General features: G+C 33.8%; 1 protein-coding gene across 1 annotated transcript in view; it reads right to left on the minus strand.

Moving 5' to 3' along the window:
* The window catches only part of DPP10 (dipeptidyl peptidase like 10), a 956,967-nt gene that overhangs the window by 57,693 nt on the left and 883,381 nt on the right, over positions 1 to 15,893 (minus strand). Inside the window, exons 11-12 of the mRNA XM_078146817.1 lie at positions 7,963 to 8,086; positions 4,672 to 4,710 (exon numbers count right to left, since the gene is read on the minus strand). Of these exons, the coding sequence (XP_078002943.1) occupies positions 4,672 to 4,710; positions 7,963 to 8,086 (163 nt within the window). The remainder of the gene's footprint in view (positions 1 to 4,671; positions 4,711 to 7,962; positions 8,087 to 15,893) is intronic.

Below are 15,893 nucleotides of genomic sequence, written 5' to 3' on the forward strand. Positions count from 1 at the left end.
CTTAGATCCAATTCACCTGCATGTCATGGCATCACCTCCCTGTAAGTCATGGTCCTCTTTGAGAATGAAGGACAAACAACAACCTTTTCGAGTAGTGGTAGAAGCTGCCCCACTGGGGACTATGAACCCCAGTTTATTTATTCTAAGAAGGAGACAAATGAAATTAGGGTACATGTGTCCACAGTTTAATTTCTCTCAGTCTGGCTTTACATGCATTGTGTGGGAGTTCAGTCCAAAACTGGGCTCACCATAAGGGGAGCAGTTCAGAACTGGCTTGGGTTGGGATTTTGGGGTACAGCCTTATATGCTCTTCGAAGAATAGGTCCCAGAAGGTGGGTCATATTAAAATAAGGTCTTGAGAATGTACTTCAGATCATTTATTTGGGGGGGATGGGGGGATGGGAGCGGTAGGATGGGTAGGGGGGGGAATATAGCTTGCCATCAAAGGAAATACCACCCCCAGTCTTGGGAGTCTGTCTCCACCCAAACCTGAGTAGGATAAAATCAATTCAGGCCTAGTTTGGAGTTTGACCAAGATAAGGAGATTCAATGCAATATCATTATCAGATGTCCTTCTGAACAACTTTGGACAGAAGGCTGTCAGGGTGGAACTTTGAGTCTCCAAGACACTGATTACCAAGAGAAATCATTTTTCACAGGACTCAACTGGAACTGGCCAGTCTGGGCAACACAGCTTTTTCTTTCCTTCCTTCCTTCCTTCCTTCCTTCCTCCCTCCCTCCCTCCCTCCCTCCCTCCCTCCCTCCCTCCCTTCCTTCCTTCCTTCCTTCCTTCCTTCCTTCCTTCCTTCCTTCCTTCCTTCCTTCCTTCCTTCCTTCCTTCCTTCCTCCTTCCTTCCTTCCTTCCTTCCTTATGTTCACATAGAATATCATACCCTTACCTACAGGAGCTCTGCCCAAAGGCATGTAAATTTTGATCTCTGAAACCTCTAGATATCTTGGAGTTTACTGGCTAGATTTCTTTCTTAAGCAACAGGGTTTAAACCCAATTCACTCTGGGTCTCATTGATTGCTTAACAATAGGTCTCAGACCAAACCCACTTGGTCATTGTTTGGGCCCAGATTGGTCAGAGTGAATGTAAATAGCACTTATTTTGGTTTAGGCCAGAAACCCTGAGGGTGTTCCCCTCCCAGACTGATTTTTTTGAGTAGGTAATAGAGGCCATTCTTTGCATGGGAGTTGCCTCAGGCAAACTAAGACCTGTTAAAGACCTTAGCTTAAAAAGGGCCAAGGTCTCCCAACTGTATCCCCAGGCCATCTCCAGTCCTCCTAGATCTCACCACTGGATCCAGGTGGCTCTGGAAGAGAAAGTGAAGCTAGTGACTTTGCACAGCCCTCTCTGACCTAAATCCAGTTCACTTGCATGTCATGGCATTACCTTCTGGATGTCATGGTCTTCCTCAAGAAAAAAGGAAAAACAATGATAACGGTGGATGAGTAGTACAAGGTTAACAAAGATAACTAAATTTGAATTTGCTCTCCACAGCACAGAACACAAGCCACATGAGAGTAAAGGTGAGAGGGATCTGTTTAACAACACCTCACTTGCCCTTTCTACCACACTACTCTGACCTCAGGTTTGGGTGAGACAGGAAAATAGTTATTGTTTTACAGGTCCTTGGGTGAGGTCCATTCTGATACACTTCTATGCTAATTTAAAGGTAGTATGGAAAAGTTACAGATTGAATTGAATTTTCATATTTCCACCCATTCTTTTTAAGAAAGGCCAGCACTCCAAGTATGGCAACATACAATGTTTTGCTGCTCAAACCAAGAACTTTCTCACTATCTGTTTCTGTGGATTTGCTGTACTGCTTTCCACCTAACAGGACAGTCCATCGCACTCAATGAAATCTGAGCATTAACCAAAATGTTGGCTTGGTTGGTTGAATATATCTTTTGTATTATTCCCACAGTAGCTAATATAGATCTAATGCAATAATTAGGAGTTTTCAATTACTTTAGAGTCCAGGAGCAAAGTTATGACTTTATCTTTTTAGTATAGCATTTAGCAACACAAAATGTCTTTCACAACAATCTTTGGGGCTTGGGAGTCAGAAGGACCTATATTGGAATCCTACTGGTGACACTTACTAGATTTCTTAACCTGAAAAAGTTGCATGACTGCTTCAAAACTCAATTTGTGAAATCAGAATAATAAGTAAAATTTTCGTAAGTAAAATGAGGATAATAATAGAGCCTACTGTAACAGAAAAGTTGTGAGAATCAAATAAGATTGTATATGGAAAAAGCTTTAAAAATAAAGTAAAATATATGTGAAATGAGACCTGAAATTAAAAAAAAGTCCTCTTTGTATCTGATTGAATTCAGATAACAATGCTACTATTGCATAAATGAATAAATTGGTTGTTGTTTTTTTTAATTCAATAAATTATTGGTTAGGAAAGTTGATCTGCTTCATTAAAAAAAGAAAAAAAACATTAAAGACAATCCCAGTGGCAAAGAGGATTCAAACAACAATTTTTTAGTGCATTTGTCTAATGCTTCTTTTGCATCACATTGCTGGCTTAGTTTTGTGTGTATTGTCTGGGAAATGCCTTTTGGTAGCTTTATAGGATTTAACCTATTTCATAGACTCTATCAATTGATAAATATGCTATAATTTCAACTAAGCATATTTGTTATCAGTGTTTGCTACTGCTCTGTGAAATAGTATCTGCTCAGGAAATATTTCTGTATAGTTTTGTCTTATCACAGGATTTGATAACATTATTTTGACCATTTTCTCCTCTTTGACCAAAGTGTTAACTTAATGAACACAATTTGGGATTTACTTTTATGTTTCTCTTGTTATTATAGCTGGCTTATAATATCAGGCTTAATTTTCCACTTTGCATAAAGTTAGATAAAAAAAGAACTCCTCCCAAAAGCAATAAGCAAAAAGAATAAAAAGTCATAAGAGTAAATCTTCCCATTCTCTATCTATATAGCTGTGAATTAGTTGTTTTGACTACCAAAAAAAAATATACCATCATGAATAGCTACATCTGGAGTAAATAAACTGCAGATAGCACATTCCAAAAGATGATGTACATTTGTGCTACATGTAAAAAAAAATCAGGCAGGGAAAAAATTAGGTAAGTGTAAACAGCATGAGTGTACTGAATTTATTTTTTTTTGCTTTTGGTATCCAACTCAATTTTATGAAAAGTGGAAAACTGATTCTGACTACTTTTTGAATATTACTTTAACTAAGTGTATTTTTTTAGAATGCCTGCAAATAGACTTATTTAGCAACCAAAATTTTAAATCAACCTCAAAACTTATTACATTAGCTTGTTTACTCCATAAATAAGAACAAAAATAATGACCTTTGCACAAAATCATGAAGATCTAAACACAAAAAATGGAACCATTATTTATCTTTGTAAGTACTAGTAATTTTAATAAATTTTATACCTATTAGTCCTTTCTCCTTAGGAAATAATTATAAACCCCCTGGGAAATGGTTGTGTTAAATTAATATTTGCTCAAGATGTCGTCATGTAGTGTAGTAAAAATAGCACTGGACTAGAAGTCAGACATAAAGTTGTGACTAGAATACAGTTTATAAACCCTTAGTAAACAAATTATGGCTTTATAAACAAGAGGCAAATTTGTTCACTAAAGAGTTTTTTCTGCCTAACATTCCTCTACTTTGCAGCATCCTCCCCAACAGGGTTCATTTAATATGTTGCTATTTCTGTGGAATCCAATCCCCCTTATAGGAACCTTAAACTATCACCACATTGCTGTCAGTACCCATCTGAAGCTGGAGAAAGATTCTCTGAGCCATAAGGCTCCTCTCCCCACCTCCAGTACCTTACTAGTGCATCCTGTATTCCCTATTTGCTATTCTTCTCACCTGGTTTTGTTTTAGGCACTAGAATTCTTACTTAGGGATTTGCCCAGAAGACTTGGGATCACATCTTAGCTGTGCTACTAATTAGATGTTTGACTTTAGGAAAGCCACTTAACCTGGCAGGGCCTCAATTGCCTCACCTGTGAAAACACAGGTGGAATTAGGTTCATTTATTCTTTCAAAATTTATGAAGCTCCTATTAAGAGCATGTGAAGTACTGTTATTTCCTGGGGGAGATTAAAAAAAAAGTTTATTTGACTAATTTAATCCACCCATCTGGTTAGGTTAAACCTTAAACCCGGTTTTTTTGGCCAAAGTAGTATTTATTTTATTATCATCTCAGCTTTTTCCTCTACCTTGTGTGCCCCATGACAACAATAATAAATCATATATTTCTTTTTATACGCCTTCACAAGTAGAGCATTTAAAGTCTATATTATATATGTAACATGTGTACATGTCATTATACATACATTCATGTGTACATACAATTAAGGTCGACATATATCTAGCTAGATATCTAACTTTATATAAATATATAACTATATGTACATATAAATATTGAGACTAACATAAAAGGAAAAGTAAAAAAAAATATTCAAAATCAAGTTTTAAAAGAAAGAGGCTTTATTTCTATTCAACTTTGATTAGATTAGGACATTTTTTTAGTTTTGCCTAACTGGTACAGTTTTTAAAATCAGATTAAATAGAACTCATCAGAAAGAGTTGGATAAATGAGACAGCTCAAATGGCTATCAGTTAAGAAGTTAAGATACCACACATACTGTACCTGTTTAGAAAGCCACACATCTGATGTCATTTCATATTTCTGAAAAGAAACAATTTATTCCATGAGACATCTACAAACTTATACTTGCATTCATCAGTGTGATTTTTTGTTGTTGTTAGGTTTATTTTTTCCTATTCAATTACTACAGAGTACTAGAAAAAGTCTTTTGACCCTAGTGACATTTAAAACAACAACAACAACAAAACAAGAGCAACTGAATGCTTAAATAGGAAATGGTGATTACATGATCATTTAACTATGAACACAGCTCTTTACTGAATTCTTTCAGAATTTTAAGCAGGATACCACTAGACAGAAGTCTTTTTTTTTCCTTAAGATTCCTTTGATTACTTAAGATAAAGTGCCTTTAAACCCCTACCAATTTTGTATTTTGTATTTTCACCTCTAGGCTTCATCTGTCAAGTAAAAATTATTAGGCTCTTCAAAAGAAGTTGGCAACAACTAGGATTAAAATGTAGATATGGACATTACTCAGTTTCACTCTCAGTATAAACCATTCATTTTTTGTGGGTAATGTTTCAGTTTTAAGAGTTTTAAATACTATACCTTCATTAAAAAATCTACTTTATGAAAGGTTTATATATTTCTGTAATAGGAGAGAGGACAAAAATGTTGATTCAAACAAGATAACATAATTTGGAAACTTGTCAATAACTCACGGCAATGTTTATGTGCATTTTGTTCACATTTGGTGCTTCACGGACAAAAGTTTTGTCCTGATATATTGAAATCTGGCAACTTAATCCTCAGAAACATTTATTCTATAAGAATAATATTCTACCTAATATTTAAAACTGCTTATTATTAGTAATGATTTAGGAAATCAGTTCTCTCATTCTACAACACTATCTTTTCACCTGTTACTATTTTTCAACTATTATAATGAACTATGCATAAATGGCATTGTTCACCTATGTTGCATTATTTTGTCCAAATCTTTATTAACCTTCAATATAAATATAACTTTATCACCAGGCAAACAATAACCTTATAAAAACTGGTCTACTATAATCCAGAATTATACAGAGTATGGCTAAGAGTTACAACAGTGGCTCTTCATGTCACTGTTAGCCATGGGCAGTTCCAGGATATTGCCACGCTACTAACAACAGTTAGTAATGGATGAGCTCTTTTTCTTGAAAATCCCTTCTAATATGACAGGATAATTTGAGGTGTACATAGTGGAGACACTGGCACACGTATTTCAATGTTCAGAATATAGTCAGTTGTAGCCATACATCTATTGGTGATATCTAGTAAGTAGAAGTAGAGGAGAGTATTTGACATTCTAAAGTTTCCAGGAATGTGGAACTTGTGGCCTTGACATGTGGCCCTTTAGGTCCTCAAGAAAGGGCTGCACTTGAGGATGTTGAGGGTACACGTGACCTCAAGTCTGCAGGTTCCCCACCCATTCTAACCCTTCAAAATGTTCATTGTTCTTTAGACATATTGTTATTCTCCAGCAAACAGAACTGTAATTGAATATGTAACTATGCATTCTAATCTATAATAAGAATGTTCATCACTGGCCAATTTCCTTCGACAATTTTCTAAAATTTTCTTGAACATGCACATTAATTGACAATACATGCAAAACATCATAAAAAGTTGAGTAGTTTGGAATCTCTAATAAAGATAATATGGACACCTTGAAGTAAATAACTCATTTTTTATTGTATATGAGAATCTGTATGACACATTAACAATAGCAACAATTAAATCTGAGATGTGAGAGGCCTGTTCTACTCAGGCAAAATATAAGGGAGAGTTGCAATTGTTCTATTAATGAAGGATAAGTTTGGTATTGTCTACATGTGTGAATCTACTTTATTTATGCTTTTACTCTTTGCTAAAGCACATAATTGCAATGGGAAAGAAATTATTTTTCTCTTTCTCTTAATGCTAGAATAACTAAAGTTTAGTTTCAGTTTATTTTCAGTTTGCTTTTGTTCATCTAGTGACTATATATCTAGTTATTAAGTTACTTAGTAAAGAAAAAAGGAACGTTTTTTGTCATGATCAGATGGAAACAAAATTTGGCACTTGCATACATGTATATATGATTGTGTGTATGTGTGTATGTGCAGGGTATATATATATACATATTTCATACTTGTTTAATTATATAATATATATACACACATGTATGCATACATATATACAATAACTATATGTATATCTCTCTCCAACTTTTAAAAGTACATATAAATGACAAATTTATATATCTGAAGAAATACATTTAATTGTTATATTTGTATATAGTCGACATTTTAAGTGTATGTAACATATAGAGGGAAATATATATACATATATACACACACATATATATATATCTGAATTTCTTGATTTCTCAAAAGTATCTGTGTATAGTATATGTGAGTGTATATATACATATAGAGTATACATACATATATAGTATATTGCCAACTTTTGTAAGTGTGTATCTGTCATGTCATCCACATGTAAATATGTGCATGAGAACATACATGCCCATATACTGCTGCAAAATGGTTTGATTGATTGGACATTGTAAGTAGTTCTTTTAGTAGCAACAAAAAGTGAAATCATTTAATTTAATTGTCATCTACCCACCTTATCTTCTAGTAGTAGCCATAGGTAATAGAGATGTAGACTTTTCCTATGTAAACCCTTTTATTTTGGTGTGGGTAAAAGGAGGGGAGAATGAATTAAAATTCAATAGAACCAATTTTTAAAATTAAATTCAACTTTTTAATTGCCTTTTTAGGCTCATTTGAATAACAAAGTCATTTTCCCCTTTTAAATTACATTTTATAAATATCACCTGCCTCCTCACTTCCTTTCCCCCAATATGGCAGACTATACAGACAGCATTTGTTCAGAGAAGAGAGAAAGAAAAATAAAAATTATTCTTAGGTTAATTAATGTTCAAATAATTATTTAAGATAATAGCTTCATTCTTTGGAAAAGATTATTATTATCTAGTCCAGGATATTAATAAATGTGGCCTTTATGCCTATAATCTTATTAAAAAAAAAAGAAAAAGAAAAGTATATTCTTTGTGACCCTAACGGATCATTGTTCTCCATTGTTTCTAGGAAGCTGTGAAGATCAAAGGACTCTCAGTGGCATGGCTTGCAATGATTTCATTTTGGAGCCCACATTTATTTCCTTTGTGTTTCTATTTAAAATATTAATCATTTTATAGAAAAAAAGTTTCCAGACGTCCCTCTGGAAGGGGACATCAAACAGCTCTAATTCAATGAAACAAGGAAGAGAAGACATACTCACTTTGCTACAGGCTCCTGTAGTTGTCTCACAGACAGTCAGAATGGAGATGTTCTGAGGTCTATTTAACCATCTCACTACAGTCTTAGTATTGCTCACCCACTTCACCATGGTGATATAATATTCTCTATTTTGGACACAAATTTTGAGATAAAACATTCAGCACTATATAGCAATAGTTATGATACATGTCTTTCTTTATTGCCCATTATATCAGAACCTTAAACACAACATAACAAAATTAGCCTATGCAAATTTCTAGCAAAAACATTATGTAGCTTTGAGGAAAAACGATAATAAACATTTAAGTTGAGAAAGCAAGAAGAGTTTTAAAATTATTTGTGCAAAGAACTAAAGTCAGTTTGTTATTAATATGAGAAAATCCACTGGTTAACATGAACATTTTCTATATATTGTTTCTCCAGTATTAGTTAATCCATTCATCAATTAAGGTAAAACAAATTTGTATCAGAATCAACATAGATAGATGCAATATATCTATAGATTGATCTTATTTCCTCTGCTCAAAGCAATTTGCTAAATTACTTTTAAAATAAAGACAAATTCTTTGGTCAACACCATGTGCCGAATTAAGATATGAAGTCCTTCAGGCATCCTAAATAGTTCACTGGGCTTCAGGGTTATGAATAATTCTTTGGTGATGTCAATGGCAAATTATAAGTTAAATGAATGGAATGAGTCAGTCTCGTCCACCTGCTAGCTTTCACCATTATCTATAGCTCTGCTATTCTTTGAAAGTCTAATATAACATTGAGGGGCATAAACTGAATTTGGTCTCTTTGTGTTTTTTCATAGAGTAAGAAAACAGGGCAATGTGATATACAGCTATCCTCTGCAGTGTTATGATAATGGGGGAAAAAAATTGACAATTTCTGCCCTAACCTAGATTGCCTATTGTACCATTCTAGGAAAATTCCATATTATAAACATATTAGGTAAATCAAATACAGACCTAAGAAAACTCCAATGCATGTGATGCTAAGTTAACACTTTACTTTCCCCACAGAGGACTCCACATACCACAATGACTGCAGTGGAATCATGCCAGAATTGACCTGGAAATGTCTCCAAGACATTGGGATCCAAGACTTAATCCCTGAGTACTGCCTTAGAACCAATCACTACTCAGGTGTCATGAAGCTGTTAGAAGCCATCACCTGTAGTAGAGAATCCCTTAAATATGAAATCAATCACAGACCTAGCTTATGTATCTAAGTAATCCCAATCTTTACTTTTCTAACGTTTCTACCTAGCTTCCATAGAGGCCCATTAGCTAGTCAAAACATAGATGTCATTAGGAAGAGGAGAAAATCACTTATATGGCTAAATTTTTTATTTTATTGTCAGAACATTGGTTTCTATATATTCAACACTTTGTCAAGTTGAAATTCTTTAGAATACTCCATTTTTTTTTCGAGAGCAAAGAAGCTGGCAAAAACAAAAATAGGAGTTAATGTCAGTTGGATGCATTTGTACTTACTGAAATCTCTTTTATGTGAGAGTTCAGAGAAGATAGTGATTAGGATAAAATTTGTTCAAGTGAAATTACATAATTATTTTAATGAGGAGTATTAAGGAAGTATCATAGTAAGCTGTGGAATCATTCTGATATAATAAAGTATAGTGATAATTTTCCTTATCTATAGAATTGGTAGGGTGACTCCTCAGCTCAAAAAATGCCAGTGACTCCAAATTCTCTCCAATTCAAGTTCAAACTTCAATGCTGCATTTCACAGTTTTTTTTTCATATTCTAGTGCCTACTTATATTTCCTGCTTTACCTCATATATGCCCACCAATTCACTTGATATTCCAGTTACTTTTAACTTATTTACCTTTCCTTACCTACACTAAATGGTCTTTTCTCCCCCTTTGCTAATAAAATTCCAAAATGTCCTTAAAAGCCTACCTCTTCCATGAAGACTTCCTGATTCCTTCTTGAGACCTTTTCCCACTCAGTCATAAATAGCATTTTGTTTTGTGCCTTTCTATATATGACTGTTAGTTACCTTTTTCCTATATACAACTACAAGTTCCATTAGAGCAGGGTCTCTTTGTGTCTGCCCTAGTACTTAGTAGTCTTCTCTGTAAATATTAATGTTATTAATAAAAGTAAATTAGAAATGAAATAATTCAGTCAGTGAACATTTTTGTACACAATAATCTTAGGCATAGTGGAGGGACAAGTTAAGATAAGTAATATCTTATAATCAAGTATTGGAGATATGGCATATATCTAATAATTATATATATATATATTTTTTTAAATTAGCCATAATAACCCATATTTAAAGATGTTTAAATATTGGTATGTTTTTCACAAAATTCTACTATCTTTATTTAAATGAAGTCATGTAAGTTCAGTAAAGTTCTTAAACTATTTTATATCTTAATATATATATATTTTAACACTTATGAACTAGAAAACATTCTGAGTCCTGAAATTGACCAGAGTGTGCCTAATCATATAGTCTTCATAACTAAACAATTTGCTCCATTTCATACCTGCTGGGAGAAATATGAGTGGTGATAAACAGCTTTCAGATGGGATTTGTGAAATCTAACTATACATGACCTCAAATCTCTCCAATATTTTTTTAAAATATATTTATATCAAACAAACAACCTCTAGGATGATATACGGTCAGACAACAATACAGAGAGCTAATAGATTCCCTACCAGGAAGCCATATGCACTCCTATAATCCCCATCTACTTGCTCTTTTGGAATACACAGACAGAACTATATATATTTGTCTGAAGGAAAGAGAAGGAAAATGTCTTTCCTTGTAGTATCACACTTTTTTGGCCTTCCTCTTGGGAATATAGGTTTCCTCTGAAAGTTTCATTTTAAACGAATGTTTCCCTTTCTTTCCTATTGACTTACAGATGTACTTGTTTGTACTCTATATGACTCCTAAAGGCACAAGGAGTTTTCCCAGAATTTGGTTGTCTTGAGTCATGCAGATAGAAACAAGCAGTTTAAATGGGGTGGTGTTCAAGTCCAAGAACTTTATTCAGTGGGGCTGGGAGAAGGAAAGAAAGAGGTCTGGAAAAGAATATCTAAGCAGTCTATGAAGTCTTGTGGATCAGAGGAAGTTCTGTCTTCCCAGTGGGTGGGCTGGCAGGTAGGTAGGGTTTCAGGCAGACCAGCATTTAAACCAATATCCATGGACCCATAGTCCATTATCAATCTAAATTCTCAAGGCCAACTCCATCCACATGCAATCATGTTGCCAGAGATTACAAAAAGGGCTTTTGACTTTTTTTCTTCCTTTTCTTTTTTGTCTATGAGTGTATGGATCCCTTGGAAGCCTGTTAAAGCTCATAGATCCCTTCTCAGAATGATGTTTATGATGTGTAAAATAAAATGCAAAGAATTATAAAAGAAACCAAAGGTTAGTGAAAATAAAGTTTGTTTCTCTTCAAAATTGATTGGCCAAAAGAACTTTTGGTTGTAATTTTGTTCTCTCACTCTCCTTCAGTCTATTTGATGAGAACATGCATTAAGCGTGAATGAGGAAAACCTAAATAACTGATTTGGGCAAATATTTTTTAATATGACCTTTTATTATTTTAAAGCTATTATATAGAAATTATCACAATATTAAAATATTATTTGATTTTAAACCTGAATAGATCGTAGCTCATTATATCATTGACAGGAAATTTGTATTTAATAGAAAAGATCCCTACTAGGCTTAGTGGATGATTTGAAAATATTTGGAACTTAAGGGGACCTTTGAGATCAATTAGAAGAAACTGGAGCCAGAGATATATTAATTGACTACTCCCATATGAAGTATGTATAGTATAAGCACAGGTTCTAAGAAGCAGTGCTAGAATTTATCCTATACTTGCTATTACATAAGGCAGGCAGCAAAGTCTAGAGGAAAGAATGGTGGATTTGCCTCTTATAATAACTAGCAATGTGATGTTAGTTGGGTGAGTCACCTCTCTCAGGAAACATTAATTTTCTTATTTGTAAAATTGAGATACAAATAAATAAGATACGCTGACTCACAAATCCTGCAAAATAGATCAATGAAATAATATAGAAAGTCAGAAATTATATGCAAATGTATAGTTCTCCAATATCCTGAGTTACTTTCCAAGGAGTGATAGTATAATACAAAAAGGGAAAGGAACTTCAAGGCCTTCAAGTCCAATTTCACATTCTGTAGATGAGGAAACAAATGCAGAGAAACTGAGTGACTTGGCTTTGAAGCTATTTCTGGACATGACATTGGGATAAAGAAGAAAAAAGAGAAAGGGGAATCACCAAGTCACTTGATAGTTGGTCATCTTGGTCAAAGTCAATGGATGCAGCTCTGAGGATGCCATTTTTGATACTGGCACCAGAGTAACAATTGCTAAGATCTCTACATGTCTTAAATAAGGGGCAACCCACATGTGAAATGGTCCCCAGACACACTAAATTGGTTATAGCTCCTCAAAAGTACATTTTAATGACCGTTACATACATTGCAGTAGATATTGTTATGGAGGAAGTTAAGCATTTCAAAGAGCATTCAAAGACATAGAAAATAGCATGATCCTCTCTGAAGAATAACAGAAAGTACACTTGAAAATAAAACAAAACAAAACAAAAAAGAGCATTACAAAATCTTATGGCAAAACAGCCTAATTATCCTTAGAAGGTAAGCAATGGCCTGGCAGTTCAAATGACTGTTATTAATTCCTCAGCATTACTACAGGTCTTGAAATTAGAATATAAAGGAATACCAGTTTAAAAACAAAACAAAAAGCCTTCTAATACAAAGACTGGAGTCCTGAAAATTGGTAAAAAAAAGTCATTTTTAATTGATGACTTTTTTTTTCCATTCAATCCTATGCTGACACAATTGTCAGAAGTATTCCAGGTGACCTGAGTATCTTCATCAGACTTGAAAACTTTCCCCCAAAATATCTGGGTACTTTAAAAAATTCCATTGGAACTGGAATTTTTTTGTTGTGGAAATAATGAACTCTGATAAACAGATTGATATATGACAATAACAGTGTAACACATCCTGGCAACATACTATATACAATGAAAGGCTAAGAAATATCCTAAATATGGAGATAAATAATCTTCAAGAACCTAGGAATTCCTCTGCTTTAAAATCTGTTGAAAACTTATAGGCTACAAAGCTAAACTTAGAAAAATAAACTGTTTTTCAAAGATATAAACTAGAGGTGATGTGGTCAATCTTGTCACATAATCAAGAATTAAAGAGAACATGTATGGAAACTTTATAAAAACAATACTAAATATGAAAAAAGTCTGTGAATGCAGCAATAGGAAAAGTTGCAGGTAATTTGTTTACATACATAAAAAGCTGATTGGTTTTATAGCATGTCAATAAATTCACTATTTTTACTTTTCCAAAATGATTTACACATCCCTGAAGAAACATAAGCAACTTTCTGTGACTGCAGAAGTCAGCAGTGTCAGGACATTGGGTATAGAGGAGAGATTTTAAGTGGTTGAACTAGCAGTTTTAAAAGACATATCAGTTGGTTAGAAAGAAAAATGGTAGGGGCAGCTAGGTGGCACAGGGGATAGAGCACCAGACCTGGAGTCAGGAGGACCTGAGTCAAATGCAGACTTATCACATGATTCTCACTAGCTGTGTGATCCTGGGCAAGTCACTTAATCCTATTGCCTCACAAAAAAGGGGGCTTCAGGCATATAATACCTTTCAATAATCCTTTCACCATGGGTGGAATTGGGAATGGCAGCAAAAGATTTCCATTTTATAAAATTGTTTGAAAAAATCTTGTTATTTTTGTCCTATGAAATAATGTATGTGCAGCTAAAATGCATAGTATCCACATCATACTATTAAATACAAAGGTTTATGAATGCAAAACACAGACTCAAAATTGGGCATAAGGATTTGAGATCAAAGAGGAGAGATTTTCCCTCTTCTGGTAAGTTTGGATCCTACTCTACAGCAACCATCATGCCCCGGAATAAAAAACTAGGCCAAAAAGGAATTCCTTCTTGTCCATCCCTTTCTTTCTTTAAAATTCTGAACTTAACAAACATCCAATAAAATAAGCATGTCCATACATCAAGTAGAAGGATAAAAGAATTAGGTATACAAAACCATAAAACTCTTTTACATACAGATTGTTTTTCCTTTTAAGTATATAGTAAATTCAACACACAGCTTTCAAAATTGTCCTAGATTGTTTCTGGCCTTTCTTCTTTTTTTGTTTGTGTTTTAAAAAGATGTGTCAATGACTTTTTTTTCTTTTTCTTTTCATTTTATCTTGCTCTCAAATACCTTTTCACCTTTCTCTTCCAAACCTCTTTAGTTTGGAAGAAAAGAGAAACAGGAAATAAATTATTTGTAGCAAATATGCATAGTCAAACAAAATAAATCCCCACATTGGTCATGTCCCGAATGTAGTCAATTTGAGCACATCACCTTCCTGTCAGTAGGACAGTAGTATGCTTTATCAGTCCTCTGGAATAGTCACTGTTGATTGCAATGAGTAGACATCTTAGGTCTTTCAAAATTGAATCTTTTTTTTTAATCTAAAAAGAGAAGGAAGCTCAACCTAACAGATCCATAGGTTCAAATCCATTCTTCTTTTATATGCATCTTCTATTATAATTTTTACATTCAGAACAAATTAATATGATCCTGTATTGTTTTTTTTGAAAGATCATCAAAATGAACTAAATACACTTTTCTATAGCTTCCCTATCTTTTAGGCTTCCTCTGTCCTAAAATCAATATGGACACCTTTTCTTTATTGTTCCCACATGAAAGCATTTTGATTTTGAGAGCAATAATCAGCAATCTTAATTAATAATAAAGATAACAGCTTATGTTTTTAAATTATCTGCTTTTAAAATACACAAATAGATTCATGTTATTGAAGTTTTCTAATACTCCTATGAAATCCAGATTAGTATCACCAAGTTGATCTTATTGCCAAATTTTAGTGTAGAGGTAGGAATGAAGGAATATTGTTAAAATTATTGCTAAATTACCTGACCATTGAAAATCATGTCCATATATTATTTGGTCCAATGAGTGACACTGTTTTGCTTTTTTTTCTAAATATATCTAGAGCTCCCATTTTTTTTTCAATACCACAAAAGTCTCTACATTCACTGATGCAGATCTGAGCCCCTTTCTTTGATAGTAGATTATTATCAAGGATAAAAAAAAATAGGATCCTATAGGCAATCTTGTGATAAGCCTCATAGATTTAGCTAGAATAGTCTGCAGAATACAAACATTTACTCCATCACTCTTGGCCTGGACTCAAACTCTTTTTAAGTAGGGAAGACATACTATATCTTATGCTTCGAGAGTTCAGGGTCACCACAGTGAGGTGTCAGAGGAGAATTTAAGCAGAGGATCTCCACTTTTATTAGATCATTTTAAAGAGCTAGAATGGAGGCAACAATATTTCTCCTCCAACTGTGGTTACCTAGTTCCATAATCCTGGTCATGTGGAAAATATGATCAGAATGCTTAGGAATCAATTGTTTCCTTCCTATTGATTTCACTCACATTTCAAATTAGGCTAATTAAACCTAAAATGTTTAATGACATTCTATTCCTTGAATGATTATACTCACTGCATGCAGTATGTTTGTAGCTTCTTAATAAAATCCCCTTAAATTATGCTGGACAGAGAAGAATGGCAATGTTGACAACAGAAAACTGTAGGCAATATCTGGAAAAATGTTTATATTTTGGTGACTGTGCTTTTTCAAAAGAACATCATTTTTAAAAAATGTTCTTTTTTTTAAATCCAGTATTGTTTTCAGGAAGAAATGTCAATTGAAGATTACCTTACATAACAACCTGCTCCACTTCCATCAGTTCACCTGTCAACAGGCACAGTTCACCATGTCCATAGCACTCTTAAATTCATAGGGTT

Source organism: Phascolarctos cinereus, unplaced genomic scaffold (genome assembly GCF_003287225.1).
Source record: "Phascolarctos cinereus isolate Bilbo 61053 unplaced genomic scaffold, phaCin_HiC Scaffold_726;HRSCAF=1367, whole genome shotgun sequence".
NCBI lineage: Eukaryota > Metazoa > Chordata > Mammalia > Diprotodontia > Phascolarctidae > Phascolarctos > Phascolarctos cinereus.